Raw genomic sequence first — 26220 nt, forward strand, 5'->3', positions numbered from 1 at the left:
CGGGCGGGAGCTTAGAAGTGGAGCGCTCGGCGTCCAGGGAAGAAAGCTGGAGGATGCGATAGTGGGTTGGATTTACGACCTCTCGTCGTGTGCGTAAGTTATGTTGATGAGAAAGATGGGAGATACGGAAGTGGGTTCGGATATGGAAGAATGACGGGAGGAGGAGTCGATTCAGTGACCAAGGAGAAAAAAAGGCAGGGAATGGTTCACGGATTTCATGAGGAAGGCAAGGCGAACAGTTCTTGCGCACCAGGATAGCCTCGAGGAGACGAATGAGACGACAAAGTATACGTCTGCGGAAAAGGATGACGGCAGCGACGTAACGTCGACGAGGTGATATCGTCGTACTGACGAGGATCGCGGCATCAGCAGTGAGGCAAGACGAGAAGGCGGGTCAGAGGCGAAAAGGGGTGGATATAGAAGTGTAGAGATGTGCTCGTGTTTCGATAGTGGGCTTTATTTAGTTCTCATCTCTATCTCACCCTTCTTCCACAGTTACCCTAGCATCGCTCACTGCTAATATCTCCAAATGTTTTAGACTCTTAGAAGCTAATATCATCCATTTGATTCCACTCGATTTCATGAACAAACCTCGGTCAATCCTACCACGCCATTCGCTCCCTCCGTTTGTCCGAGCTGGAGGCTCTACTAGGACACACGCAGTAAATGCTCCGATGTCGTTGCATGCCGAAATTAGCTGTGCTTTCGATAGATCTCAAGAACGCGTACTCGGAATAAAATGGGGAGAAGGTGCAGGCTTCGAACTCTGAGTGGCTCGACTGGAGTGGAAGGACGGCGTGGGAGGGTGTTGGCGGGGTGGTGGACGCCGGCGAGGTGATGCCGATGACTGGCTGTTTAGGATTAGGGATGCGTGAGTACGTTGAGAATAACCGAGGTTAGTCGTACGGCCTCTGACATCTATCCAACCTCTATACCCTCCATGCTTGCACCACATTTATTTTTTCCCTCTTTCACATCGTTCCTGTTTCGCAGATATTGGCTCGCGTTCGCTCCATTTTGGTCCGTCGATTTGGATTGCGACAGGCTCACACACGTTATTAGCGATACTGTTCGGCACCACTCAGGGTTAGATGCGAATCGACCGGATGATCATATTAGTGAGAGCTGGACGATCACACCGGTGAGTGATTTATACAAGTGCCCCCTTTGGGAATATGGCTCTCATTCATTCAATTGTCGTCCGTCCTTTCTTGTGGTATCTCTATTGTTATCGCACAGATGCAGACTGGGTTCGATCCGCGTGCATTTCCTTCTCTCGGTGGTTGTTTTCAAGTTTGGATGAGTATTGACGGAAGTCTTTGCCTATGCTACCCCCCATGTCAATTGTCCCCGGAGCAAGAAGCCACATAAATGGACGGTTTATGGAAATGTTTTCGGAGTAAGTGGAAAGTTAGTACATGGTCCATATCACTCTCTCAACCTCTGCGTATTCGTTTTCCTCCGGCTTTCAGCCTTTGCATAGCAAAGAAGACCAGTCACGATCCACTAGTCTCTATTCTTCACAACGGCACTCATTGAATGTTTCAATGAGCTCCATCACGGAGCTTGTGTTCGATGTTCGTTGCTATCAAGGTCTTGTCAGTGCAACCCGTCTTTAGGGTCGATATGAATGCTCACACCTTCTTCCAATGATTTTGTGTCTCTGTGGAATCCTCATCCAACACCCTCTTCCTAGAATTGACCGGAGACTTGACAGTGAACTAAAGCAAATGTACGATGCGGTGAACAAGAAACGTCTCACTAGCCGTATAATCAAACGCAAAGAGACTACTCACCAATTTTTCGTGCTGACTATGCAGATGAAGGTTCTCCTTCTCTAGGTCTGCCAACCTCCTGATCAGTACCGTAATTGTGCTCTTCATCTCGTCATTTGTCTTCGCCACATCGCCATGATTGACCACGAGCTCGTCGCCTTCCCTCGCTATAACCCTTGCCTCTTTCATCTCAGGCTGGCTATCACTCTCGTCACCCGACGTCGCAATGGTATCTACCCATTCCTTTTGCCCTTCACCCATTATTTTTATGCATCCCATGTCGTCAGCTTTCCGCCGCAATGACTTCTTTTCAGTCACCTTGTCGAGTCGTATCGTTGACTCTTTGACATCGCGTTTCAAGGTCTGCTCGACCTGGCCCGCCCGTGCTTGGACCAAAGCTTCGTACTTGTGCTCCGCACAGTCAGCCCGCTCCACCAGGCGCTCGTTCTCCGCCTTCAACCTCTGACTCTCCACCATCAGCGACTCATTTTTACACTCGTTCTTCTCTGCGCACTCTCTGAACCAACGGGAATCGTCTTGCGCTTCCTCAAGCTCCCATTCCAACTCATAACTTTCTTCCCTGTATCGCTTGACGTCTTTTTCGAGGAGCTTGTTGGTCTTCTTCACTGCGAAGTATCGCTTCTTCCATACTTCCGCGCTCAGTTCCGCGTCATCATCGCATTCACTACCATTCTCTCCATCCCTCTCGTCCACCGTCTCGTCCCCTTCGTCGTCCTTTTCCTTCTCGTGACTATGGTCTGACGACTCATCTGCGACCGATCCGTTCATCTCTTTGTCTGCATCCCCTGTCACCGGCTTCTTCCCTTCCTCTAACCCTCTATGCTCATCACATCTGCCAACTACCACTCCACCGGCTCCCCTCCCCTCATCTTTTACCGGAATATGGTCCATTAGACTGTCCTCATCTCCCTCAACCTCTATGTCACCGGCTCCTAAATCCTGGACGGGTTCTAACGGGTGGCGCAGTGCGATGTTTGGGGAGGTCGTGCAAGGGGCGCACGGCTGGGTGGCGAAGGACGCAGTGCTCGTGGTTGCCCCGGAAGACATCTTGATGTCGAGGGTGGACATTGTAAGTTGATTAATAGTGTGAAGATTTTGATATGCGATGAAGATGGGATGGTAGTGGTCGAATATGAGAAGAGATCAAACGAGGTTTGAGGTCGAGCGTGAGCGCGCAGCGTGGTGTTCCATCAGTTGGGTGGCGTATCCGAACGCTTGTGGGCGCATGTAGGCGCTGATAGAACCCAGTGCAATGATGTACATCATTATCGATGAGTCTTCTTGACTCGTGGCCACGCCGTTGAGTATGACATACGGTCTGCAGTTCGCAGCACCGCTTTATTAGCCCGAGTCCCGTATCGTTGAGCAGGAGAAGCTCCCTACTCAAAACTTATCAACACGCCAGGGGTGTATCAAACTCTACTCGAAACAGCTGCTGAATTGCTGGTGAAGACCGATAGATGGATAGATCGCCAGTCATGACGGATGCACTGCGCCACACAAATCGCGATGCGTACCGCTCGCCATCCCATGGCTACTCAGGCCATAGCATCTATACTCGCTATTATACCTGATGTGCGAGAATCAAGGAAGGTGGCCAATCCTCATACTAACTGCGATATTAATGTCCGATCTTTAGACTTGAAGATGCTTCGCAGGCGGATGCGCACTCAGGTGCAACTTAGGTCAGACTACTTACTGACGAGCGTTCATTTCATACTGTTTCAAGGATCCCGCAATCCCATCGCTGCAGAACACGAAACCAGTGTCACGAATTGCACTTCTTCTGTAGTGAAGATGCTCCAGCGGCCGCTTCATTGGATCAGTATTTCTGTTCGTCAATCGCGACGTTGGGCCACACGACTTGACGGTGGCGGAATCTTAGTCAACAGATTAGATAAGATCTTGAGACCCGACCTCCTTTCCCTGCGAACGACTCTCGCATCTCTTTCTTCACCCATTCCCCTATCGCCCCACATCTACTACTCTGTTCGTCCTCAGGCTCATTCTTGCTTTTTACCTGCGATACCGCCCTTCTTTTCCGTCTATCCATCTAGGCGAACACACTATCTCTCATCGCACACTCACACGGCGACGACGACCACCCACACCGACGAATCTATAGCATGTCGAACGAAGACCACTTCCACGCCGTCTACGAGGCCGAGAAACAACTCCGCGCCAAATACGAAGCATGGAATGAAGAACTGCTAGCCGCGAACGCCACTCTACAGAAGAAACTCGAAGTCGAGAAGGCGGAATCGGAGAAGATGAAGGCGGAGTTGGAGACAGCGAGGGAGGGTACGCCGACGACGGAAGCGGGGCGAAACTCGGAAGAGAGGACGAAGAGGGAAGGGAAGAAGAGGATGAGAGCGGTAGTGGAGATCCCGGTGAAGGCTGCGAAAGTGAGTGGTGAGATGACGGCGGGGTCGCGGATGGAAGCGAAGAGAAGGGCGGCGGATGAGAGCGAACTGGTGAAGTTGAGAGTGCAGGAGAGGATTGAGTTGGACAATCAGGTGAAAGACTTAGAGTGCGAGGTGGAGAGACTGAAGGGGCAGGTGGAAGTGATGGTCGAGGAGAGGAGTGCGTTCGTGAAAGAGATGGATAGGTTGTGTACCGAGATGGAGTTGCTGAAGGAGAAGAGAGACGAGTCAGCGAAGGAGAAGGATCGGTTGCAGAACTTCAAGGAGGCTTTGGATGGGGAGAACTACGCGCTGCGGGTAGCGAAGGAACAGGTCATCGAGGAGAGGGACAGGTTAAGGGCGGGGATGGATGAGTTGAAAGTGAATAGAGATGAGCTGCTGAAGGAGAGGGATACGGCGATGGCGCAGGAGAAGCAGTCGCTCTCGAAGGTAAACGGCCATATTCTGGAGATGGGAATATTGAAGGCCGAACGCGACAAGCTTGCAGCCGAAGTGGATCGTTGGAGGCGGGAGGGGGAGGACCAGAGGCAGAGAGAGGCGGAATTGGAGAAGAGGGCGTTGGAGGCGAGGAGTCAGGTAGCGGCGCTGAGGAAGGACGTGCGTGCGTTGACAGACGAGCGCAACGGGTTGAGGCAACGGATAGGTGGCGACGTGAAGGCCGAAGACGTCGACGTCGGCCAATTAACGATGGTTTTGCAGGAGAGTCAGATGCGGTGCGACGAGCTCAGCAAGAAGCTCATGGACGCGGAGAAGACCATTGCGGATCTGCAGAACCCACAGATAACTCTCAAGACGAAGAGGGAACTGGAGCTGGAGCAGGCGATCAGTGCGTTGAGAAAGGAGCTTCAGACCACTAAACTGAGTCTGGACGTTAGCATGGTCGATGGGATGACTCTCCGGCAGAACGATAGGGCTAAGGACGAGCGGCTGCGCGAGTATGAGGCTCGGTTGACCTCCGCGTACGAGCAGGGAAAACATCTTAGCCAGCAGATAGACCGGTTGGAGGCCCAGAATGAAGAGCTCGTCGACCGGTACAGCGGAGAAGGGTCAAAGCGACGGCGTTTTTATACGCCAGAGCACTCGGAATATGGTTATGTGAGTGGTTCTTATGGCTTCGTCTTACGCAGACTAAACCTCATTTTTCGCATCCACAGCATCCTAGGGACAGATAGCGACATGCTCGCGAACTTGTCGTCAAGAACGCAAGGGCGCATCCGTTTTAGGTCAGAATTTATGCCCTGTTCGATATTACCTGTCACCAATCACCTTCCTCCCTTCCTCCCTTCCTTCCTTCCTTCCTCATCCCGCGTTATAGACCCGTCACCTCCGATCGTTTTGGCCAACAGGCAACGCCCATCGTCGCTCGAAAATCGTTGTATCGGTTCACGCCTAGAGGTGATATGCCGTTTATACTTACTTTTGGCTCAGATGCGTTTCTCGCTCGCTGTTTTCCTCGCATGCCCTACTTATTCTGTCCAGATGCCCTCCGCATCGTTCACGGAACTCCCTATATAGTATAGGCCATCAATCTCTGTACAATAAGGGGACACTTTCAAGCAGTTGAATCCAGATTAATTATGTTCCGAATGCACCTCTTGACGATCTGCGTGGACTCTGTCCCCTTGTGGCATAAATCAACCCATCCATCAATAACTTTAGTAGACTGTGTAGGATGTGGCCATCCTGCGCACTGTCGTATGGCACCTTCTCAGGGTTATTGATCTCATGATGGGTGTACCTGAATGGCAACGCCATGCACTGATTAAAACCATAGCGCTTGCATGGGTATATATACCCCATCATCCATGCTGGTCGTCGCGACCTACCGTGGTCAGTCATGATATTTATCATAATATCGTCGCTGTTGATCTTTCTTTTACCTGTAACTTCTCATGCTGCTCCGTCACACAACCTTCTTCCCCGTGCACCACGACCGATCTCCGTGGCTTCAGTAACTGAACTTGGGTCCATCACTCAGAACAGCTATGTGACAGGTGCGTCTGTGCCTTCAGTTTTTTGTTCGCAACGTTCTCAATGGGTTTCAGCCCGCGACAACGGTCAAAGTGCCTACATCAACGGCCTGTCTTACTGGTTCTTCGACGACACCGAGCTCACGAACAACTTGTACGCATTTATCTCATATTATCATATCCAAATACTTTGCCCACAATAGCTTTGCACCACATTCAGCCTGTCGAACACGGCGGCCGTAACGAGCGATCTCGACGCCTCGGACAACATCGTTCTTCAAAGCGCAGACTGGACGACTACGACCAACACCGGAAGTGTCCCGAGCCTTACCATCCCTGCAACCGACTCGGAGACAGCTTTTCAAAACGCTCACTCATCCTCGACGAGCGGATGCACTGGGACAACCGACGCCTTCTGCAACATGCAATACGCGCACTGGCCCAGTGCCGTCTTCGCGGATCCCGATAGCAATAGGATCCTCATCGGCTATAGCAAACTCTGTCGCGCGTCGGAGGGGTCTTCGTGTGCTAGTACTGCGCTGGCGGGAGAGACGCTGGGATGGGGTTTCTATGAGGCTGACTTGTCGTACGGGCTTGGACAGAGGGTGATGCCGAGTACAGGAGGGTTGACGGATGCGACGGGCGTGCAGGATCCGAGTTTATTTGGAGGAGCGGATGATGTGAGTTTTACGACAGGCGCGATGGTTTCTGATGGGTATGCGTATCTGTACGGAGGAGGGGATATTTTGCAAGGTTCTTTCTTGGCGAAGGTGTGTTGATTAGTCTACTATCTGCTTTTGCGCATGGGGATTGACGTGGATTTCGATTGACGTCTAGGCACCAATCGACGATTTCAGCAATCTTTCTGCCTGGACATATTGGGACGGGAGCTCGTACCAGTCGGATGTCAGTAATGTGAAGGGGACAATGTGAGTGCAACCTAATCGAATCACTGATTCTTTCAATGATCTTGGCTTCTATATATCAGAACGCCTGGTGCCGCAGGGAACACTGTCTTCTACAGCTCCGCGCTCGGCGGTTTCTATAACGTCTTCATGCCCTACGGGTCCAATACTGCCTACATGCAATCCGCATCCGCCCCAGAAGGTCCTTGGTCCTGTAAGTCTCCCCAGTTCCTCCGCCAGAATTCATTTTTTCGATCGATGCACTTACGGCTGTACGTCTGTCATGCATAGCGGACGTCGAGCTCTTCACATCCGTGACTGCCAACGGCGATACGAACTATGCATGTTATGCACACCCTGAGTACGCCTCTACGGACGGGTTGACGCAGTATATCTCGTATTATCAGCCGGGTTCGGGTGCTCAGCGGTTGGTCAAGGTCGTACTTCAATGACCATTCTTATTTTGGCTTTGTAATTCGTTTGCATCGCGAAGAAATGTGCGTGGAGGAGTCCGATGTTACCTGTTCGCCGTAGTTTAGATGTCATTAGACGGATGGATGAAGTATACAACGTCGCCACATGAAAGCTGTTTTATTGGAAAAATATCGACGGAAACTCCTGCTCTACTTCATCGTTGAACAATACAGGGTGTTGAGTTGGTGTTGAGCAAAGTGCCACATTTAATTGGGTGGCACAAAGGAGCCCTAACCCCGCTTCATGGTTTCTCATCGCCGCGTCGTTGAAATTTGAACAGAACGCGTCGTTATTATCGTCTGTCGCGTTCTGCTCTTACTCTTTCTCTGACTCCTTCTGTTCTGCTTGTCTACTCTCTAACATCTCTGCTTATAAAGATGCTTCAAGTTTGGCGATGTACTGAAGCTGTTTGCGCGACTTGAGCAGCGAGCCTGAGGACCCTCTACTTTCGCCCACTTCGGAATGCTCACATCGTGCAAGGTACTGCCTAAAAACATCCCCTGACCTCTGTAGAGTTGAAGATACGGTTTGTGTTTGTGGGCGGAGAGGAAACTGGTGCGTAGTTTCTGGCTTACTTCTCTCACATATCCAAACAAGAGGTGTAGACTACGGTGGATCGAGCTTCAGGCACGGTGTCTCGTCCTGACGTGACGAGGATTAGTTGTCGATTGTGGTTGCTGTTATGCTCACGAAGAGAGTTGGCATCGCATTCGTGCATGTTCTTTGTCTGCTGTATCGTGAAATACTGTCGCTCCGATTGGCTGTCATGCAGAGGGAACTGGTGCGTGGCCCTCTGGCTTACTTCCCTCACATATCCAAGCAAGGCTTCTGTGGATCGAGCTACAGGCACACTTTCGTCCTGACGTGACGATAATTAGTGGTAGATCGTGGGCGATGTTTGTTCACAACGAGAATTGGCGCATTCAGGGTTCGTGCAGGTCGTTTGTCTGCTGCATCACGAAATTTCGATCAGCTCTCGTCATTGCGATGCCTTCACTGGTAGCAGATCGAATTCACAGATCATTTCGAGATCTCAGAGATTTCGTCGTCGTCGTTCGCGACTGTCCGATCACGATATCTTGTCATAGGGATTTGACTGCGCCAAGGGCTTCCACCGGAGCAATCCGTGGCTACGTCCTAGCGAGTTATACCTCTTTGAATTGTCCGTGATCGTGAGCATGGGCGACTTAGGTCGCGACTTCGTCTAGCGGGCTCAAGCAGGGGTTCAGCACATATTCCCTTTCGTGCTGACCCCAAGCGATACAAGGTGTCATAGATTCATTCTTGGGACCAGGTGTGTGCACGGAATTTTCGATTTTGTTCCGAGGTTGATGAGGTACATATGTACGAGCAAGTTACGGGGATCTGCGCTCGGGAAGCACCACGGAAAGCCACCGCTTGGTGCAGTGGCTTCCCTCCTTGTATTTTCGGCCGAAATTCTTCGAGATCGCTGACGTCGTCCGTTTGACTGTGCAATCTTCTCAATCTGGTGTAGCGTCTTCTGAACGTGATTGCTTTTATGTGGCACCGTACACTACGCAAATTATATTGCGTTGTCTACTCTCACTGTATAGAACGCGGGGTATAAATTGGTGCTTCTATTGTCCTGGCCCCGCAGACCACATATTATACCCCGTGTCTTCGTACCATTCCAACGCCTTGATCACCAGCCTATCGTTGCGACTAGACATGTCCCAGAGCCTCAATGCATACTCTAAATCCGTCATCGACCGGGATGAGGCACCTATCACAACTACCAACTCCTCCATCTTCGTTCCCGAGGGTGCCCATGTTCCTATCGCATCTATAAACTCCTCCATCTTCGTCTCCGAGGGTACTCAGGCACCTGCCACATCTACAAACTCCTCCATCTTCGTTTCCGAGGATATCCTTACCACCATTACTTGCGCGGAGAAGGACAGATTGATCGTCCAACTCATACGCGCCAACCAGGAGCTTCGGACAGCTCTTGCCAAAATCAACACGGAGAACGTGGAGTTGGCGGAGCGGGGTCGGACATTGGCGGCGAGGGTTGGCGAGCTGCAAGCGATGTTGAGGCGAGAGTCTGAAGGGTTGGAGTTGGTTCAGAATACTGGATGGGACTTTTCACCAGTGGATTGGAATGAATGACCGTTGATCTGGAGAGGTTGGAGAAGTTGGTCGGGTTGATTGATGGACAACGCACGGGTGCATTAACGATCGCATCGGTTTTCCATTATTGTAACGACGTGGAGTTGGAGGTGTTGTGTGCGAGGACGTTGCTGTGTGGCTCAGAGCGGATGGGTACGCTCGATACCAGTGTATACACCTCCGAAACGGACCAGGACGAGTTTTTGATGTTCTTACAGTTCTACTTGTTTGTGATCTTTGTTATACAGTTCGTCACGCATCTTCAACCATCGTGTTACGAGAATTGAAGACCTTTTGGGACAAGGCTTTATGTGTGATTGTACGTCTCAGAGAATGCGACAGTCGATTGCTCTATTTCCTGTCACCACTTACAAAACTTCTCTCACTTCACGACAACTCTGCGTTCATATTTACTGATGAGTCTGTCTGCGTATGTATTCTCTTATTGAACAATCGTTGACAATGGCTGGTCAAAACGGAGGGCCTAGTCGCCTAAGAGGAGTCGGCACGTTTTTGGAATATAATGCTTGAGACCGGATCTGCACCCATGCAGTCGCCGTCGTTTCATGCGACGTGCGAGTTGTTGGGCCGTGTAGAGGATATGGATGCGACATCACCGGAGGATCATCTAGCCGCTTACTCTGCTGTGTACGGGCAAATATCAGGTATGCAACCCGTCGTCGTCTGCTAGACGACTACAGTGACTGGTCTATGCAGCCTCTTGTATTGGACATCACGACCACGGACGAACATTTCTGGGTATCTGAGCCTTCCACTATATGTCCGGCCAGCGAAGCAGCGTTTCGTACCCATATGTGTGCATCGTAACCTTCTCTGTTTGTTGAGCATTGCTTTATTCATTGATCCTCACTTATCGCGTGCATTGTCTGTGCGTCTCCAGTGAAACTAACCAGTACTTACGTCTGCGCATAGATTTACCACCACTACCGGGAGCATGCCTGCGAAGGCGCACCTTTGCAAACCTTCGAGCATGACGGGATGGCCAATATAGCTTTTGTATAAGTGAGCTCTCGAGCTGTGAGGTGCGACCATTCTGTTCAAAGATCAGTGGAATGACACTCCCCCCGTTTGCGCTTTCGAGATGCATCAAGATATTCTGACCGATGTCCTTCGGACCCTTCAATCTTATCATTATCCTTCTAAAACATTCCACGAAAATTCAAAAGGAATGAGACACTTCATCGACGTGCTCGAATCGCGGAAAAGGTAAGTAAAAGCAAGAGAACATGGGAGAAGGAACGGGAATGATCGCGCGCAACCCAGGTGCGACATCCTCCACTCTGCTCAACATTCCACCCTTAACCTAGACAATTGATACGGCTCAGCGGGGGTCCACCGTAGGACCCAGAGTAGGCGCTGGCACCTTCCCACAAAAGTTGACTACTAGATACGGCAACCGGTCCAACCCAGCTCATCACCATCGGCGGTCCAGTCTATCTCTTCGTCCGCCGGTGTAGCCGCGCCTGCGTCTGCGACTGTATCCACCCACGACGAAATACTGCCGGTCATCGTAGGAGAGTGTTGTAGACCGCCGTCTCCCAACACTGCGGATCCTTCGTCCAAAGAGTCTAAATGATGGCTGTGCTTGGAGTCCGAGCCGGGATCAGTGTCGGTACTTGTGTCCGTGTCATCGCCCACGTGGGAGGAGGCTACCAGATGGTTGATTTGAAGGTGAAGCGTAGGACCAGTGCCAGGAGTCGGGGAGAATGTGGAGGAGTTGTTCAAAGGGGAGAAGGAGCTAGGTGTAGATGAATGGTCGATCGTGATACTGTGATTAGGAATAATAGGAGGGAAGGTAGGCTCCGTTGTTGAAGACATATCAAAATGCCATAGCGGTACTATAGCAGGGCGGCGAGGGTCTGCATCGCTTGGTGTCCATTGCCATAGATCTGTCAGGTATATCGCCAGGTCCATGGCATCACCGGTCTTTCTCGTGCGTGGATAAAGGTTTGTTAGGCGGGAGAGACTTGCGTATACAACATTTGGGATTCCAGCGAGGAGGAAGAGGACAGGGAACGCGCCATTGCTTATGATGGTGACGCCATCGTTGTCCAGGCGAGGGACGTATTCCTTGGCTGAATCCGACCAATGAACGTCGAAAGGATTCACAGCCTGTTTAGGCGGACAGCTGAGTAGCCTGAAGAGTTGACGGTAAGGGAGTCAACTCACCCGAAACACGCGATGATTTGGGCGACCGATGTCGAGGCCGTCGCTTGCGATTCTACACTTTCGATAAGCAATCCATTCCTCCTCAGCATAGATCCATTCATGAAGGACGTCTAGAGTCGGGAAGAACGTCCAGTGACGATTATCGAATTGTTCGTGGAGAGATTTGTCAACTATCCGCGCCGCGCCCACCAGGTCAGCCAAGGTTAGCGATGGTAGTACAGCGAGGCTCAAACTAGTACTGACGGGGAACGATGTTCTCATACGAAGTTATCGTCATGTCGGGACGACACAGTTTCAGGGTTAGCAACCTCTTCAACTGCATATGAACAGACAACATTAATACAAATAGATAAAAATAGTTGAGCAAGAAGCCAACAGACGGTAAGTATCATTTCAAAATGCAAGACTAACCTGTGAGCCTCTTGCTGCGTGGGCATGAGGTATAATATGTGCCCACTCTACACTTCCTCGCTCGCCGTCTATTTCTCTCGTGAGGATGCATCTCTTGCCATCATGGTGGCGCCCCAGCTTAACCTCATCGTTGCGGGCGATATAACGGCTGTCGGTACTCGCTACTGATGAGTTGGAGGTAACCGTTGACGATGCGCTGGAGGTCAATCGCCTCCGGTGGTGAGCCATTGGAAAGGGGAATACTTAGCGGTACAGACAAGAGAAGGGGAAAATTGTGGCGCCGGCTGTTCAGGAGCCGTTGTGTCTTGTTTGGATATGACGCGCGTACGCTTCAATTATGTAATCTTGGCAACGCGCTTCATATCTCTTGCTTTCTCTCTTCGTCCCTCTGCCGGCACAAGCATACTCGATACCTTACCCTTACTGTTACTGGGAGTCAAATAAGTCTCATAGAAATGTCGGAAGCAACACCTACAGAATCACAGTCGGAGATTCAGATCAACGTCAAAGGTCAGCTCGGTCCTCCATCTCTACCTCCCAGCTCGCTCGTGATATCATACCTGGTCGACTCTGTCCAGTGAGAGTGAGACCTGTGTACTGACCAAGTTGCGTTGTATTGGTCGTGTACCAGGTCCGAGCGAGCTGAAGCTGCAGATATCCATCACCAGGGACAAGACGGTGCGGGAGCTGAAGCAGGCGATCGCCGATAAGTCGGACGTAGAGGCGGATAGGCAGAGGTTGATCTACTCTGGTCTGTCTCGCTGCTCTGCTTACTCTTGGTCCAATGCTTATGAGCGGAATGTGGCCAATATGGTAAAATAGGACGAGTGCTGAAGGTACGCGCGTTCGTGCTATCGTCCCCATTATTTGTTGCCACACATTTTCTGACCGTTTGATCGACCCGTCACCTCATCGTCGTTCCTTCCGCCATATCCATCTCACGTCACATCTACCTCTGCTTCCTCTCCTCTCCTCCACTCGCCCTTCACACACACAAACAGGACGACGATGCTCTCTCAATTTACAAAATACAATCTTCCCACACCATTCACATGGTCAAAGGCGCCGCGCGATCCGCCAATCCATCATCCTCCACTTCTTCTACCGCAACACCGCAACAGCTACCTACAATGCAGGCCGGCCAGAACGTTCACGACCCGTTGACGCAACTCAATAGTCATTTGGGGTATGGGGCTATGGCGGGGCTGAACCCGTTTGCGGATATGGGCGTGAACCCCAATGACCCAAATATGGTGCGTTTTTGTCTCGTTATTCTTGGATTTTTCCTCCATCGTCCGTACTCGAAATCGTGTAGCTACACTCGGTTTCGTCCTCCTCATTTTCTATCACTTATTTAATGTCCGCATGCTGATCTGACCACAATACTATCATCCGCTTTGATAGCTTCAAGGGATGATGAACTCTCCGGAATTTCTCCAACAGATGTCCGCCGTCATGTCCAACCCAGCAATCCTGGACCAAATCATCGCCTCGAACCCACAACTAGGCGCGATGGGTCCTCAGGCCCGTGAGATGCTCCAGAGCGAGCGGTTCAGGCAGATGATGTACGTCTTTTTCCCTGGCCCATTCCACATCCCTTTCCGAGATCTATCACATTCGTTCTCGTCTCACTTCTTATCTTTGCGCACTCACTCGCTGTTTAATGACTTTCCTTTCCGAAATCCTGTACACTGTCCGCAAACGAATACAACGCCACCCATCGCACGCATCCACTCTCTTTCGATTTCGGCCGAACTGCCAACAGGTCGAACCCTGAGACCCTTCGCTCTATGCTCCAAATGTCCACCATGCTCCGCGAAGCAGGTCTCGGCCCAGCTGGAATGGGAGGCATGGGCGGTGGCATGTTCGGTGGCGGCGCAGGCTCGTTCCCCGCCCCTGGCGATCCCAACGCACCTCCCGCTTCTTCTACCCCCGCGACTGGCACGGCCGGTGCGACACCGACAAGCCCGGGTGGGGCAGGACTGGGTGGGGCAGGTGGAATGTTCGGCGGTATGGATCCGAATGCGTTGATGTCATTATTGACATTGTCGGGCGGGGCCCCTGGTGTTGCGGGCCCTGGGGCGGGAGGCGCTGGAGCGGGTTTTAACCCGTTCATGGGGACGGGTGGGGGATGGGGAGCTCCGGGTGGTGGTGCGTTTGGAGGTGCGGGAGGATTTGGGGCAGGAGGAGCGGGGAGTCCGACGACGCCGAGCGATACGAGGCCGCCGGAGGAGAGGTTTCAGGTTCAGCTGCAGGTGCGTTTGTTACTTTTACTTTCTTTCTCATTGTGTATGTCTCATGCGAATGCGATCTGGTGTAGCAATTGCAAGATATGGGCTTCTCGAACGCGGCGCAGAACGTAAGGGCGTTGTTGGCGACGGGTGGGAACGTGCATTCGGCGATCGAGTATATCCTCGGCGGGGGAGGGTTGTAGGTCTGCGAGTCTTCGTGTCCACGTCTTGACGTGCGTGGAGGGGGGTCGTACGATCACAGGAGCGTGTTTGGAGTGGAGATGGGGTCCTCTTACTAGAGCCTATTCGGACGAGTCAGCTCCGAGAAGAAGTCCAGAAAGCAATGTACTCGAGATAACGAGGAGAGGACATTTGAGCGGGTGATACTGAATGTACAAAGATTCGAGAAGACGAGACATTATGTGTGTGGATCACTTTCTGAACGTTCACGGTCTTGCTGTTATGTACGTATTTTTGTGTTTGTAGGCTACCACTGAAGATGAACCAAGAAGTCGTCGAGCGTGTATTCTGATACGAATGTTTCATCGAGAGCGGTAGACGTATGCGAACGATGTTAGACAAGGTCACATAGCGAGTGAGTTACTTTTTGCTATGTAATTCTTTCTCCCTCTGCGTTTCAAACCTCCAATTGCGCTGGATGTCATAATCGTGAGTCGTGATATAGGAAAACACAGATCGCAACGTCCCCATGCAACCTGTCCATCCACTCTGTAACACAAAATCCAACCATACCATGAGCCATTCGTGTAAGTAAATCCACTCGTCATGAAAGCTTCGTAACGGTCATTTATTTAACGGTCCTATCCTGGAACCGAGTCAGAGGAAGTAGGCGAACAGAGCCTCAGCCGGCCACATCTCGTAGGTATTCGTCAGCAGCGTCCAGTCCAAGAACGTACACATCATATCCTCCGCTGATTATGACTTCCCAAGGCTCGATCGAATGATATTCTGGAGGGTGTATCCATCGTCCTGTTCAACACGCGTATAGCTTGTTAGCACACAGAATGGAACTGAAAAGAGGAAAGCAGCAAGAACGTACCTGATCCATCGACCACGTGAAACAGCCTGGAAAATAACAGTGAAGGTTCAATCTTATTGGAAACCGGAGAAATGAGGTCGAGGCCTATACTCACCAGCCATCGACTGTGACTTGGCATAGGCGGCTTTATCGCCAAGTGAATACGTATCTATAAACGCAAATACATCCTCAGAATGAACTCCCAAGCATGCAAGACGAGAACGTACCATCGTACGTGACCACCGTGCTCTCCGACGTGTCATATAAGAACTATACGTCCGAATGCGCAAATCAGTATTTCGACCACCTGCAATGGGACCAGTCGCGACTCACCGGCGTATCGCTACAGTCATCCCAGGCTATCGACGTATCTCGTCAGCACACGTTGTAAGACCTCGTCCCGGACCTGAGAGACGAAGAACATAGGAGAAGCAAACGCACCCATAGTGAACCCGCCACCCTGTCCATACACCCCGTCCGAGCCGAGGACCAGAGCGCCCGAACTGACGATATTGGCGAACGGGATCTGCTGTCCGTACCAGCTCGTCAGATCCACATCCTGTGCTTTCACCTTCCCATCCACTCCCTTCGCCCCGGTCGACCCATTGACGCCACTAGTTGGATGGCTCGGCCTCGCATTCCTCCCTCTCGGCGCCACCTTCGCATCCCCATTCCCTTGAGCAGCAGAAGAGGACGAAGGAGGCAACAAGGACCCGGTCAGACCTGTCTTCGTGCTGTCGCTCACGTATCCGTATAAAGGTAGCCCAAGGAGAAGTTTGGACGCGGGCATGCCAGCAGAGGTCCATTGGGAGAACGCAGCTTCGGCGGAGTAATTCGGGAGGGAGGATGTTCCGCATAGGTCGCCTGTGAGCGTGAACAGGGTAAATTGGAGCGTATCAGCTCAGTTGAAAGAGTAAGGAGATGAAGATTGAAAGGAAGGCGCACCGAGGGGCGCGTTTGGGCCTGGTGTGCTCGACGATTGGAAGATGTCGTAGTTCCTGTAGATACCGCACCAAGTTTAATTAGTACCTAGCGCTTCCATCACACACAAACAAATCGTCCAAGAAGTGTAGATTTGACGGTAGGGATTGTTTCGAAAGGGTTGACATAGCCATGGGTAGAGATGCGAAGAGACGTACATTATGTTCACATAAGTCATCTGCGCCGCGTAACTCGAGACGTCCGTCAACGGGTTTCCGTCCGAGCCCAACCAAGGCAGATCCGTCACTGCTGCTGAAATGATCGCCGAAGAACCTATCCATGTCGTTTTTCGTCAGTCCAAAAGGGCGCGAGTCAAAGAGATGACGGTAAAGGTGCGGGATGGGTACGAGGAGGGAAAATATCGGTGTAATACGTGGAAAGCATAAAGTGGATGTAAAGAGCAACGTAGGTGCACGCACCGAGTTTGGAACGAAGAGAAGTGAAGAAGGAAAGAAGGTTGGCGGAGTCGGACGACGAGAAGGGGTTGCCTGCGCCGGTTGAGTTGGGGTATTCCTAGTAGATTCGCGGGGAAAATCAGTCGGGCTGTCCAGGTTTCATTCTCTGCGGCGGAGAGGTATTACCCAGTCGATGTCGATGCCTAAAAGTCAGATAGATAGATGCGTCATCAGTTCTCTGAAGGCGTAAGGGGAAAATACGCGGTAGGTTATGTATGTGGCATGGGTGAAGTCATATGGCAAAAAGATGGAGAGGTGCATGTCATGGGAGTAGTATAAAAGGGTACGATGAGATTAAATGGAGATGTATAGGCATATAAGTACCGGAAAGCCCATAAGTGCTCACAGCGCTCGACAGCGCATTGATGAACGTCGTACGGTTCGCGGAGGATGACATCGCCTGGCTGTATGCACAACGCACACGCATATATCGTGGGCCACGGTGAGGTTGTGAATGCCAATAATGAAAAAGGAACGCTCTCGGCAACGAACCTGAACCAATACGACCCACTCCACCCTAAACACAAACAAATCATCAGCCGACTTCTCCAATACGCACAAACACAATCAGGAAACCGTAGTGCAAGACGTACCTCCGACCGAAAGAACGATCTTCGTCCCAGCCCCACTGCTATTCGCAGAGCTCACGAGCCGTTGAAGGAGAGCCTGAGAACCGGAGTCCCAGGTAAGGGTCGAAGACGAGTTGGGCGTGGCAAAGGCTGTTATGAAGTAATGCAGTTGAGACGATAAGTCTATGCTCGAGAGATGTAAAACAAGAGGTGAAGCAGCGCACCATATAAGAGGATATCGAACTTCGAATAGTCAATATTCTCTGGGGCGATCGTATCTTCGGCCCAATCTAACAAAAGCACAGAGCATCAGTGTGATCTTTTACAGGCTTTGGAGCATGGATTAAGTAACTTACCAGGATAATAAGAGGCGGCGATGAACGTTGCCTCCGTCTTCGCTTCTCCCTCTCCGGTCTTAGCCGCACCATTCGCATCTACCTTCAACAACTCTGCCTTCAACTCCAGTGCCTTCCTCCTCGTCATCGTACTTGGCAACGCATCCTCCAAATCGAACCTCTCGTCTTGGCTTTCCCCCTCTATGCCCTGACCGTCACCAACAGCGAGGAACTTTCGAAGGGAAGACGAATCCCGGTATTCGGGGGAGGAGACGAGGTAAGAGAGATATGACGAGAGACCAGCTTTCCGTTCTGCGATGAGGGAGTCATCGACCCAAGCGGAGGGAATGAAGGTCGTGGTGAGGATCCGCTTTGGAGGGAGCGAGATCGGTGGTTGGGTGGCGAAGGAGGAGTGTAAGGCCAGAAACTAGTTGTATGAAAGAGTCAAACCAGTCAGTTCGTCACGTGTCGTTTCATTTCGATGATGCAGGATTTTATTGGGATGTGGAGAGGGGGTCGACGGTGGTGAAGGACAGGAGGGAGATATGAGGAATGGAAAACGTACATCAGAATAGCGCTTCTGCACCACCCTTAGTTCGGTACCGTCTCCTTCGACTTCCACCGAATAAAGCACATGCGGCCTCGGCGACGACGCAGTCGTATGACTCTTGATGGATACGGTGGACAGAGACATCGTCGGTGGACTGTGAGGTTAACGTCTATCACTGGGATGCGCGGTGGAGCCTAAGGACGAGAATGGGTGTCGAAAGGCCAAGTACAGAGGATAGAAGCCAGTAGACAGCCTTTTATACGCATCAGTCGCATCTCAGGGAGAAGGGTCAGGAACTCGTACGAAGATATGTATGTCGCGTGGTGGGCGTTGTACTTATTCGAACCTAGCGATGCAGAAGACGAGGCGTAACCACCTGCTTGCAGCCTCGTACGACCTCGTACGACGCGTCATGGCTATACCATGAAAATGGAACTCAACTACCTCCCCTAAGAACGACGAATCCGTTCTTCTGCGGTATACGGTTCGTCATGAGAGTTTTGGACCTGGGAAACGAGGCGGAAGGGACGAGAAGCATGGGCGGATACACGTGAATGTATCTGGCGATAACGACAACTGTTTTCTGGTCAAGTAGAGAAACGGGAGGTCGGAACGAATGCAGACAGGTATAGCGAGTGCTAAGTGCACCGATGAGGACCGTCGAGTTGGAAAGTCGCAGTGAGATGAGACGAGTTCGTCCACATCACAGTCGAAGAGAAGTGGCGAGAACGCCGAGGTGTGGCGTTGCGCACCCTAACCTTGCATTATGGTTTGGGTCCGCCCTCTGCAACGTTGTCTCCATGTCTTGACTCGTTCTTTGCAGTACCTATGACCTTCAACACCCCCGTCGCAATACCGAAGCTCACACCTCATCTGGGGCTTCGTAGATATAGCCCGCCCCTAGAATTCTCAAGGACTTGGGTACTACGAAACTGTATAGGCGATGTTGGGTAGGCCAGCTTCCGGTGCGCTGTGATCCCCATCTTCGAGTGTATTCCAACTGCTCACAGATGTATAAATGTATCTTTGTTGTCCCTGTGTCAAATCTATGAAGGGTTACTCATGATCAACCCGGCGTAAAGTGATGGGTCTAGTGGTAGGTACAATGTAAACGACTCTCCGAACATCCTTCATTGCGGATCTCGGGCTAACACGATGCGATGGCAGTCACCCATGAGTTTTCTTAACGAGCGTCGTTGAAAGTCCCACCTTATTTGGGTTATTCATGGACAGTGTTGGTGATGTATTTCACCTTTCGTCATGACTCTATTCACATCGTCATGCGAGCAGAACAGATTGGGCTCTGTCTTCACTAGCCTGTGACCCACGTCTCGACGCTTTCACTAAAAGCTGTACGCCAAGCTAATCACCATGTGGAGGAGTGGCTGCTGTTTCCCCCACAGACGGCAAAGCTCCGGCGACGAATGTTGACGCTGTTATTCGTCCTCTGAAAGTGTGCTTACAACTAGGATGAAACTGTACGTTCTCTTCTGTTACCTTCGGCTTCGGTTACTTTCACGAGCGGGATATTATGTTCACAGCCAGGGGTCTTACGATTTGTAAGTCATTTTGTGCTGTTTCGCCGGGCCTAGCAGTGCAAGGCTATTCTTCTATGAGCGACTGTGGCCCTAGCGCCCAGGACAGACGCTCTTTGTTCTATTTGAAGCATACTGCCCACACGTCTTCCCGTCCCGCCCCCGGGGTCTCGAGCACACACACACACACAGTCTTACGATCTGCATTTGTCGTACGTGTCTGTTGCATAAACCGAGTGAACTACAACTTCTGATGCAAACAGTGCGCTAACGTTGTGAGAGACTGAAGAACTCGTCATTTTTGACTAGTAAAGGCGTCGCAACTCCCCGTCTTACTATTCTTCCCATGAACGGAACAAACTGGCATAGTCATCGTATCACTTATATAGGGCTACACGTCACTACTGTTCTGGACATCCGTGTCCTGTGTCAGTGGCAACTCGGGTTCAGGCCGGCAATCATCGGTTTTGTTTTTCGGAAGGCAGTTTACTGGAAGCATGCTGTGTCTCGTGGCGTGAGTGTTTTCCGTTCTAGATCCCACTCATGGCGGGTCCGCAGTAAGCGACAGGACCCGCTGTGGCATCCGATTGAGCAAAGATATCCTTCAGTCGACTTCGGCCACATCATGTACCCGGTACCCCATCTAAAATTTTAAGATACGCCGTCACCGCACTTGGTATTGGGTGTATAAGATACATGGACTTTGTTTGAATGAACTGGACGCCGGAAGTTCTCCTTCAGATCAACATAGGCGCACCATAGAGCTATGGTAACATCACTATCGGACCAAGTCTTCATTGCAGACACAATTCGGTTCGTCTCTCACACAGTTCGCATGTATTGCTAAACTAATCAGCGAAACGTCCCAGTCTTATCAATAATTACGGCGTTGTCTCCTCTACTGGTCTGTATCTTTACCTACCCCGTGTTGACCTCTTTCGTTCCTAACCTCCCTGATCATCATAGTGCTTTGGTTGGCGGACTTCCTCGCTACATTCCCGATCGAAGTTGCCACTATATGGTCACGCAAGCCAACTTTCCACACCATCGTCTTTCTTGTGAATCGGTATATGCTTCTATTGTACCTGATAACCAACGGTATGTTCTATTTTCTGAAAGACGTAGAGGACAATGCGTAAGTACTGGCAATTATCTTCTTCAAAGTTTGCCTTTCTAATTTTAATTCGACAGGTGCAGCACTCTCGGATATCTAGCACAGGCATATCTCATGGTCTGCACTATAGCATCCGGAAGTAAGTTAATATTAGTCGCAGAAAAGCGTGGATCGCTCATGATTCTGCGCCAGTCCTATTGACGCACCGAGTATCCGCACTTGGGACACGGAAGAAGGCCGTCATATCATTATCGGGAACCCTCCTTTCAGTCCGACTAGGATTGTTGATATATGTTCGTGATATTGCTTTTCTAAATAGTCGCACTCTGATTCTTCGATTGTAGACTGGATTCATCCTGCGAATCCCTTCGCCAATAGCAGAATATCGCCATCCGAGCTATCTCAGGTGTAGATTTCGCGCACATAATCCGACACTACTTGCATTGTGAGTCTCTACAGCGTCATCCTTGTGTACCCCACTTATATATCCATCACGGTCAGCTGTACGTATGATGAATCTCTTGAGAGCCAATAACAGTCCTCAAGTTCAAATTATATAGGCACGCAGATACTAACACCAGCAGTGGACTCCGTATTCGATGTCTTTACCATCGTTCTCACTCTCCGAAGATGCTATCACCATGCAGTAGAAATGCGTCGGCTGCGTAAAATTAGCGTGGCACAGATACTTCTTTGTGACGGTGAGCACAAGCGCTTTGTATACTGTACACGTACGTCTAACTGATTCTTGGTTGTTAGGGATAAGATACTTCGTGTGAGCAAAACGTTGCTGTGGAACACAGAGTTGCTACTGATTCTTCTGTATCTATCCCGGATCCAGCATTAGTTTTCTCCTTGAGGCTGCCTCTCTGTCAATTGGGATAGTGCGTTAATTGTTTGTGTCACATCTCTCGTGTCTTACACTTTTTCTTTCTCATCGTCAGATATCCCCATTATCCAGAGGTGATGTACGTTTCCGGTCTGTCAAGTGGTATGCTCTCAATTTCTGATCTGAATACCACCATCAGTTGTCTCCGCAACGCTCCGCCCTTTTCGAAATAGCATCTCCTTTTTCGGTTGTGTGCGTAATTTTTGCCTCTCATGCGCGCATCTTCCACTGTACTGGACATGGATGCCGAATTGAATGATTTATCCTTCCCTTAATCTGTACTGATCCGTCTTGACCACAAAGGATACCGAACCTTCTCGTCAATCGCCTAGTGCTAAACCTTCGAACATGCACATCAACCCAAATCCGTACAAACGCCCTCACCCCTCACCCGACAATAAGTTTTACTAGCCGTGAGATCAGATCGACGCCGACCAGAAACGGTACAGATGCTGTTCAGCATTCTAACTCAAGGGAGGGTGGGATGAATGAAGTGATCGTTTCGGAGAAGCGTGCGTGCTGAGATGACCGGTAAGCAAACATGCAACCGTACGAAATTTACGACTGACATTATTCACCTCTTGCTCGGTTTCCTACTTGGACAGAACACCGTAGTGCGTATCACTGATACCCGGGGTTATCTTCGTGGACTCGGACTTGTTATGGACATCGCGATCGATGTATTATGTACGGACTTTGTTAAGGACTTTATGCCTTGCCACTCACGACCGCAGTCATGTACGCTCATGAAATCCCGTTATTTATACCTTATGGACCTCCTAACATATGACACACGACTACATTGATGTCACGGACAGCTTATCATTATACTTGATGTACAGTTACATGATTCTCAGACCCTTGATCCGGACATTCAACCGTGGATTGTTGTACTTCTACTATTCAATATTCAGCTTGTTCTAGTTGCGCAGCACGTCCTTGACGGCCTAGCTATCCGTGAGGCACATCGATATGCTGCCTAATCAACATCGAACCGTTGTTTCGCAAATGCGATCAATTCTCCGTCCTCGTCCTTTCTTTTTCTGGTTTCGGGCCACCTTCCTACTTGTGTATAGATTCCCACGAGCTAATCGTTCTTTATCCTGGATGAGTTTATCGATCAATCGCAGCCGCATGCCCCACATGTATTGCTGTGCTCAACGCTTTTCTTCACAACAACGCAGTGTAGGTTCACTGATATCCGCGCTATTGCATCGCCTTGACCACATAATTTAGTGCTGAATATCGGATGCGGAGTGTCTATCCGAAGTCCAGCTATCTCCTTGTGGATGAAACTTCCCGCAAGAGCGCTCTTCCGACTCGTCAAGCGAGAAAAGGAGACATAAATGTGTCATATGTGCGGGTTGATATCTTGAGACATCTTGTCCAAAGTGTTCATCCTCGCGTTGTTGGTGGTACCTGGGGCCCCGATACACGAATTCTGTATATATACGTTGTTGGACGTGAGATCCTGTTCCTCGCACGTACGCCATTCCACATAGCGTGAGTATCGAACATGATTATCTCCCCACAGGACTTATTCGCTCTCCAGCTTTGGTACGTACATCGGCAACGCTCTTGTCCCTGTGATTTATAAACCATTCATTCTAGGTTGGTTAACGATTATGCTGTATTGTCAGCGAACGGTAAATGTTGCACTTATATATAAGATACATATCCACTGTCTGATGCGAGTGGTGCAGTTCTCTGGGTTGCCGACCTCATTGCGACACTACCGACGGAAATCCAGGTTGTTTGGTTCAATAGGCCGACAATTTGCTCTCTCATATTTATGCTCAACCGATATATGTACCTTCTACATCTCATATTCGAGGCTATGACGACGTTTCCCAGTGGGAGTCCGTTGAGCGACGGGTACAATTCGTTCTGAGATCTATTTCCTTTCGTTGTCTAACAGACTCTGTTCACCAGAACTTGCGCTATGCTGGGCTACATAGAGGAGATGACTGTCATCATTTCAATCGCTACGACTGGAAGTAAGCCCAAAACGTCCGCTTCTATGGAGGTATGTCTTTTTTTACTAACAAACACATCTAGTCCTAATCACCATCCGGGTCTACGCGATATGCGGACGTAAGAAGTCAGTCGTTTGGATATCGGGCATATGTATCGCACTAAGATTTGGGCTTGATGTTTTCGTTTGTCTTCCCTTCCCCATTCAGCCTTACTATTTGATGCTAAATCTTTTATGATTAGGTCGGTGTCATTCAACAAAAATCTGTTTCCACTGCTGGCACTTTGTATTATGTTTTATCCCGCTGTACATTCGTGAACGAGGATCCAGCATGGTTCGCAGCGTGGGTCACCTACCCAGCCATTGTCTCCAAATGTGCTAACATCACTTTCAATTATATTTGATAGATGTGAGGCCTTCAGCTTTCACGTCCATATTCATACCTGGACTCACCAGAAGTTATACATCCGTTTCAGGCCTACAGCTAGTTGTTCCAGCTGTTGCGATTGCATTCGACATTTTCATTGTCACGCTTACACTCATGAAATGTGTTCGACACTTTCTTGAGATGCGCACAGTCGGTCAATTTAGTTTGACACGATTGCTACTTCGCGACGGTACGTGTCATGACATATGTTCAAGGCAAGACTCGCTCTGAAATGTGTCAAGGCGTTATGTATTTCCTGTCAGTCTGGAGTATGACCTGGATGTTGCGCCGTTCTGCTCACGTTATTTTGCCTAACAGAATCATGTTGACGATCGGAGCTGTCTCAGTTGGGACTGGTATCGTGAGTTTGGATAGTCGTCATCTCACTATACCTCAGAGCTCACTCAGAGCATGTTGTTCTCTTAGATATCGCTAGTTGTGGGTGGTAATGCATGTGCTCATCCTTTTCCCCCCATTACTCTCTCGCCATTACTGATTACAAATCGTCGTTGGCATTAAATCAGCTATCACCCGGGCAATCAGCATTTTTTCACATCACAGTGCCATTCTTCAACGTGTAAGTTAGTTCCATACACACTCCGATTCTCATATGGAAGTTCAATATTTACAATCTTGACACACGCACTCTTAATGGGACATGGTCAGGCTCCCCAATATTCTCATCTCTCGGCTGATCCTGAATTTGAGGGCCTGCTCTTGCTCTCGAGAGCGGGGTCATACTACAAAGAGCCATGCACTCCCAGACCTTGAAGTTGCCGAACGGTTCTCATTAGATTACTTGGATACAGATACCTAGATATCGCCGACGTGCGCTCTTCAGTCGGACTTGGTCACAATTAGTAAGCGATGCCCTTTTCCAGTAAGTATAAGTACCCAAGAGAACTCACAGACCGCATATCACAGGACGGAAATTCCGATGAGAAGGAATCAAAAGCAAACATGGATGTATTATCTGTCACACTTTATGAAGCCATAATCACCAATAACTAGATTGCTTCTCGAATTGCGAGGCCACTCTCTCAGACTTGCCATGCAGACAGTAGATGCTAAGCGGAAACATAGAGCGGTCTCTTGGAAGAACAAGGTAGCATCCGACTATCCTTATTGGATTCAAAAACAAACACAACACATGATGCAACAGGTATAGGTAGGTCATAGCTACTGGAGCGCGTTGGAAAATTAGGGCGCGTTCGGCTGCCATCAACGTTGCAGCGTTGCCCCGCCAAAACACGAGAGAAGCGCTGCAGTCCCTAAGCTTCCCGACGGCTCACGGGTACAGTGTTTCTCAGCTGTTTGGCAGAGCAACGCTGCATCGTTTCTGGTTGCCGAACGCGCCCTTAGAAGTCGATATCATGGTTACTTGGCGCAAGTATCTATCGTTAACCTCATGTTCAGGTTCAATTTCCTTCTTTCCTCATCACCATTCTACGCTGCCCAGTTCATGTCTATATTTTTACTCACGTCATCCATTGTCGCTGTGCATTCTCTGCTATTGCGTTTTAATGTGGATTCTTGCTACACCACAAAAGCAGATAATGGAGTGATGTGGCGTACTGGCCGGCAACTTGCGATGCCTACTCCGAGTCACTCCCAATCGTTCAGTTCTTCGCATATAATATTTTATGTTCCTCCATTTACCAATATTCATGTGGAATTCCCGTATAGAGATGGTTCAATCTTGCGGTCAACGAATAGGTATTGCGTCATGGTGACCTTTGCCGCCGATGACAGGAACCTGGGTGGCGCAGGCTTTGTAACGTCCCGACTATTCTTAGCTGGAGGCGCCTGAGAAACGCCTGA

General features: G+C 50.1%; 8 protein-coding genes across 8 annotated transcripts; 5 read left to right on the top strand and 3 right to left on the bottom strand.

Annotated features, from left to right (window-relative positions):
• Positions 1 to 1428: 1428 nt before the first annotated feature.
• On the bottom strand, positions 1429 to 2843 carry STEHIDRAFT_113349 (uncharacterized protein; the record flags this gene model as incomplete). Its single annotated transcript, XM_007307262.1, has 3 exons — positions 1429 to 1473; positions 1641 to 1721; positions 1797 to 2843. 3 exons carry the CDS (start codon positions 2841 to 2843, stop codon positions 1429 to 1431), a joined length of 1173 nt encoding a protein of 390 aa, XP_007307324.1.
• A 951-nt stretch (positions 2844 to 3794) lies between these two features.
• Positions 3795 to 6097, top strand: STEHIDRAFT_148792 (uncharacterized protein). Its single transcript, XM_007307263.1, has 3 exons — positions 3795 to 5314; positions 5374 to 5442; positions 5535 to 6097. Exons 1-2 carry the CDS (start codon positions 3923 to 3925, stop codon positions 5389 to 5391), a joined length of 1410 nt encoding a protein of 469 aa, XP_007307325.1. The 5' UTR covers positions 3795 to 3922; the 3' UTR covers positions 5392 to 5442; positions 5535 to 6097.
• Positions 6098 to 9257: 3160 nt separating this feature from the next.
• On the top strand, positions 9258 to 9698 carry STEHIDRAFT_159766 (uncharacterized protein; the record flags this gene model as incomplete). The annotated part of the gene is made up of 1 exon (XM_007307264.1): positions 9258 to 9698. The coding sequence occupies one exon, from the start codon at positions 9258 to 9260 to the stop codon at positions 9696 to 9698; it is 441 nt and encodes a 146-aa protein (XP_007307326.1).
• Positions 9699 to 10871: 1173 nt separating this feature from the next.
• On the bottom strand, positions 10872 to 12540 carry STEHIDRAFT_170517 (uncharacterized protein). Its single transcript, XM_007307265.1, has 4 exons — positions 12300 to 12540; positions 12132 to 12204; positions 11889 to 12058; positions 10872 to 11831 (listed from the first exon to the last, which is right to left on the bottom strand). Exons 1-4 carry the CDS (start codon positions 12525 to 12527, stop codon positions 11103 to 11105), a joined length of 1200 nt encoding a protein of 399 aa, XP_007307327.1. The 5' UTR covers positions 12528 to 12540; the 3' UTR covers positions 10872 to 11102.
• A 126-nt stretch (positions 12541 to 12666) lies between these two features.
• STEHIDRAFT_101265 (uncharacterized protein) lies at positions 12667 to 15082 on the top strand. Its single transcript, XM_007307266.1, has 7 exons — positions 12667 to 12809; positions 12931 to 13050; positions 13122 to 13135; positions 13301 to 13552; positions 13704 to 13864; positions 14065 to 14554; positions 14620 to 15082. The coding sequence occupies exons 1-7, from the start codon at positions 12755 to 12757 to the stop codon at positions 14731 to 14733; spliced, it is 1206 nt and encodes a 401-aa protein (XP_007307328.1). The 5' UTR covers positions 12667 to 12754; the 3' UTR covers positions 14734 to 15082.
• Positions 15083 to 15182: 100 nt separating this feature from the next.
• STEHIDRAFT_83148 (glycoside hydrolase) lies at positions 15183 to 18645 on the bottom strand. Its single transcript, XM_007307259.1, has 16 exons — positions 18475 to 18645; positions 17931 to 18336; positions 17799 to 17864; positions 17599 to 17724; positions 17498 to 17522; positions 17330 to 17409; positions 17132 to 17148; positions 16970 to 17063; positions 16709 to 16823; positions 16515 to 16567; positions 16011 to 16433; positions 15903 to 15928; positions 15797 to 15839; positions 15685 to 15738; positions 15591 to 15616; positions 15183 to 15520 (listed from the first exon to the last, which is right to left on the bottom strand). Exons 1-16 carry the CDS (start codon positions 18601 to 18603, stop codon positions 15467 to 15469), a joined length of 1737 nt encoding a protein of 578 aa, XP_007307321.1. The 5' UTR covers positions 18604 to 18645; the 3' UTR covers positions 15183 to 15466.
• A 2115-nt stretch (positions 18646 to 20760) lies between these two features.
• STEHIDRAFT_159770 (uncharacterized protein) lies at positions 20761 to 21520 on the top strand (the record flags this gene model as incomplete). Its single annotated transcript, XM_007307267.1, has 7 exons — positions 20761 to 20807; positions 20864 to 20898; positions 20961 to 21060; positions 21120 to 21129; positions 21186 to 21247; positions 21301 to 21401; positions 21453 to 21520. 7 exons carry the CDS (start codon positions 20761 to 20763, stop codon positions 21518 to 21520), a joined length of 423 nt encoding a protein of 140 aa, XP_007307329.1.
• A 1993-nt stretch (positions 21521 to 23513) lies between these two features.
• Positions 23514 to 24895, top strand: STEHIDRAFT_113355 (uncharacterized protein; the record flags this gene model as incomplete). Its single annotated transcript, XM_007307268.1, has 9 exons — positions 23514 to 23554; positions 23609 to 23643; positions 23668 to 23747; positions 23916 to 24023; positions 24215 to 24315; positions 24380 to 24381; positions 24449 to 24589; positions 24663 to 24760; positions 24836 to 24895. 9 exons carry the CDS (start codon positions 23514 to 23516, stop codon positions 24893 to 24895), a joined length of 666 nt encoding a protein of 221 aa, XP_007307330.1.
• Between the last annotated feature and the right edge of the window lie 1325 nt (positions 24896 to 26220).

The sequence above is a fragment of the Stereum hirsutum genome (assembly GCF_000264905.1).
Source record: "Stereum hirsutum FP-91666 SS1 unplaced genomic scaffold STEHIscaffold_13, whole genome shotgun sequence".
Lineage (NCBI taxonomy): Eukaryota > Fungi > Basidiomycota > Agaricomycetes > Russulales > Stereaceae > Stereum > Stereum hirsutum.

Bases quoted from the DNA above. Each gene is read 5' to 3' on its own strand.
- STEHIDRAFT_148792 (XM_007307263.1), top strand. From the start codon at position 3,923: ATGTCGAACGAAGACCACTTCCACGCCGTCTACGAGGCCGAGAAACAA.
- STEHIDRAFT_170517 (XM_007307265.1), bottom strand. From the start codon at position 12,527: ATGGCTCACCACCGGAGGCGATTGACCTCCAGCGCATCGTCAACGGTT. The intron at 12,205-12,299 runs GTTAGTCTTGCA...GTTCATATGCAG, and splicing joins ACGCAGCAAGAGGCTCACAG to TTGAAGAGGTTGCTAACCCT. The intron at 11,832-11,888 runs GTGAGTTGACTC...CCGCCTAAACAG, and splicing joins CAAATCATCGCGTGTTTCGG to GCTGTGAATCCTTTCGACGT.
- STEHIDRAFT_101265 (XM_007307266.1), top strand. From the start codon at position 12,755: ATGTCGGAAGCAACACCTACAGAATCACAGTCGGAGATTCAGATCAAC. The intron at 13,865-14,064 runs GTACGTCTTTTT...AACTGCCAACAG, and splicing joins GAGCGGTTCAGGCAGATGAT to GTCGAACCCTGAGACCCTTC. The intron at 14,555-14,619 runs GTGCGTTTGTTA...GATCTGGTGTAG, and splicing joins GGTTTCAGGTTCAGCTGCAG to CAATTGCAAGATATGGGCTT.
- STEHIDRAFT_83148 (XM_007307259.1), bottom strand. From the start codon at position 18,603: ATGTCTCTGTCCACCGTATCCATCAAGAGTCATACGACTGCGTCGTCG. The intron at 17,410-17,497 runs GTTCGTTGCCGA...TTGTGCATACAG, and splicing joins AGTGGGTCGTATTGGTTCAG to CCAGGCGATGTCATCCTCCG. The intron at 15,617-15,684 runs GTGAGTATAGGC...GTTATTTTCCAG, and splicing joins CAAGTCACAGTCGATGGCTG to GCTGTTTCACGTGGTCGATG.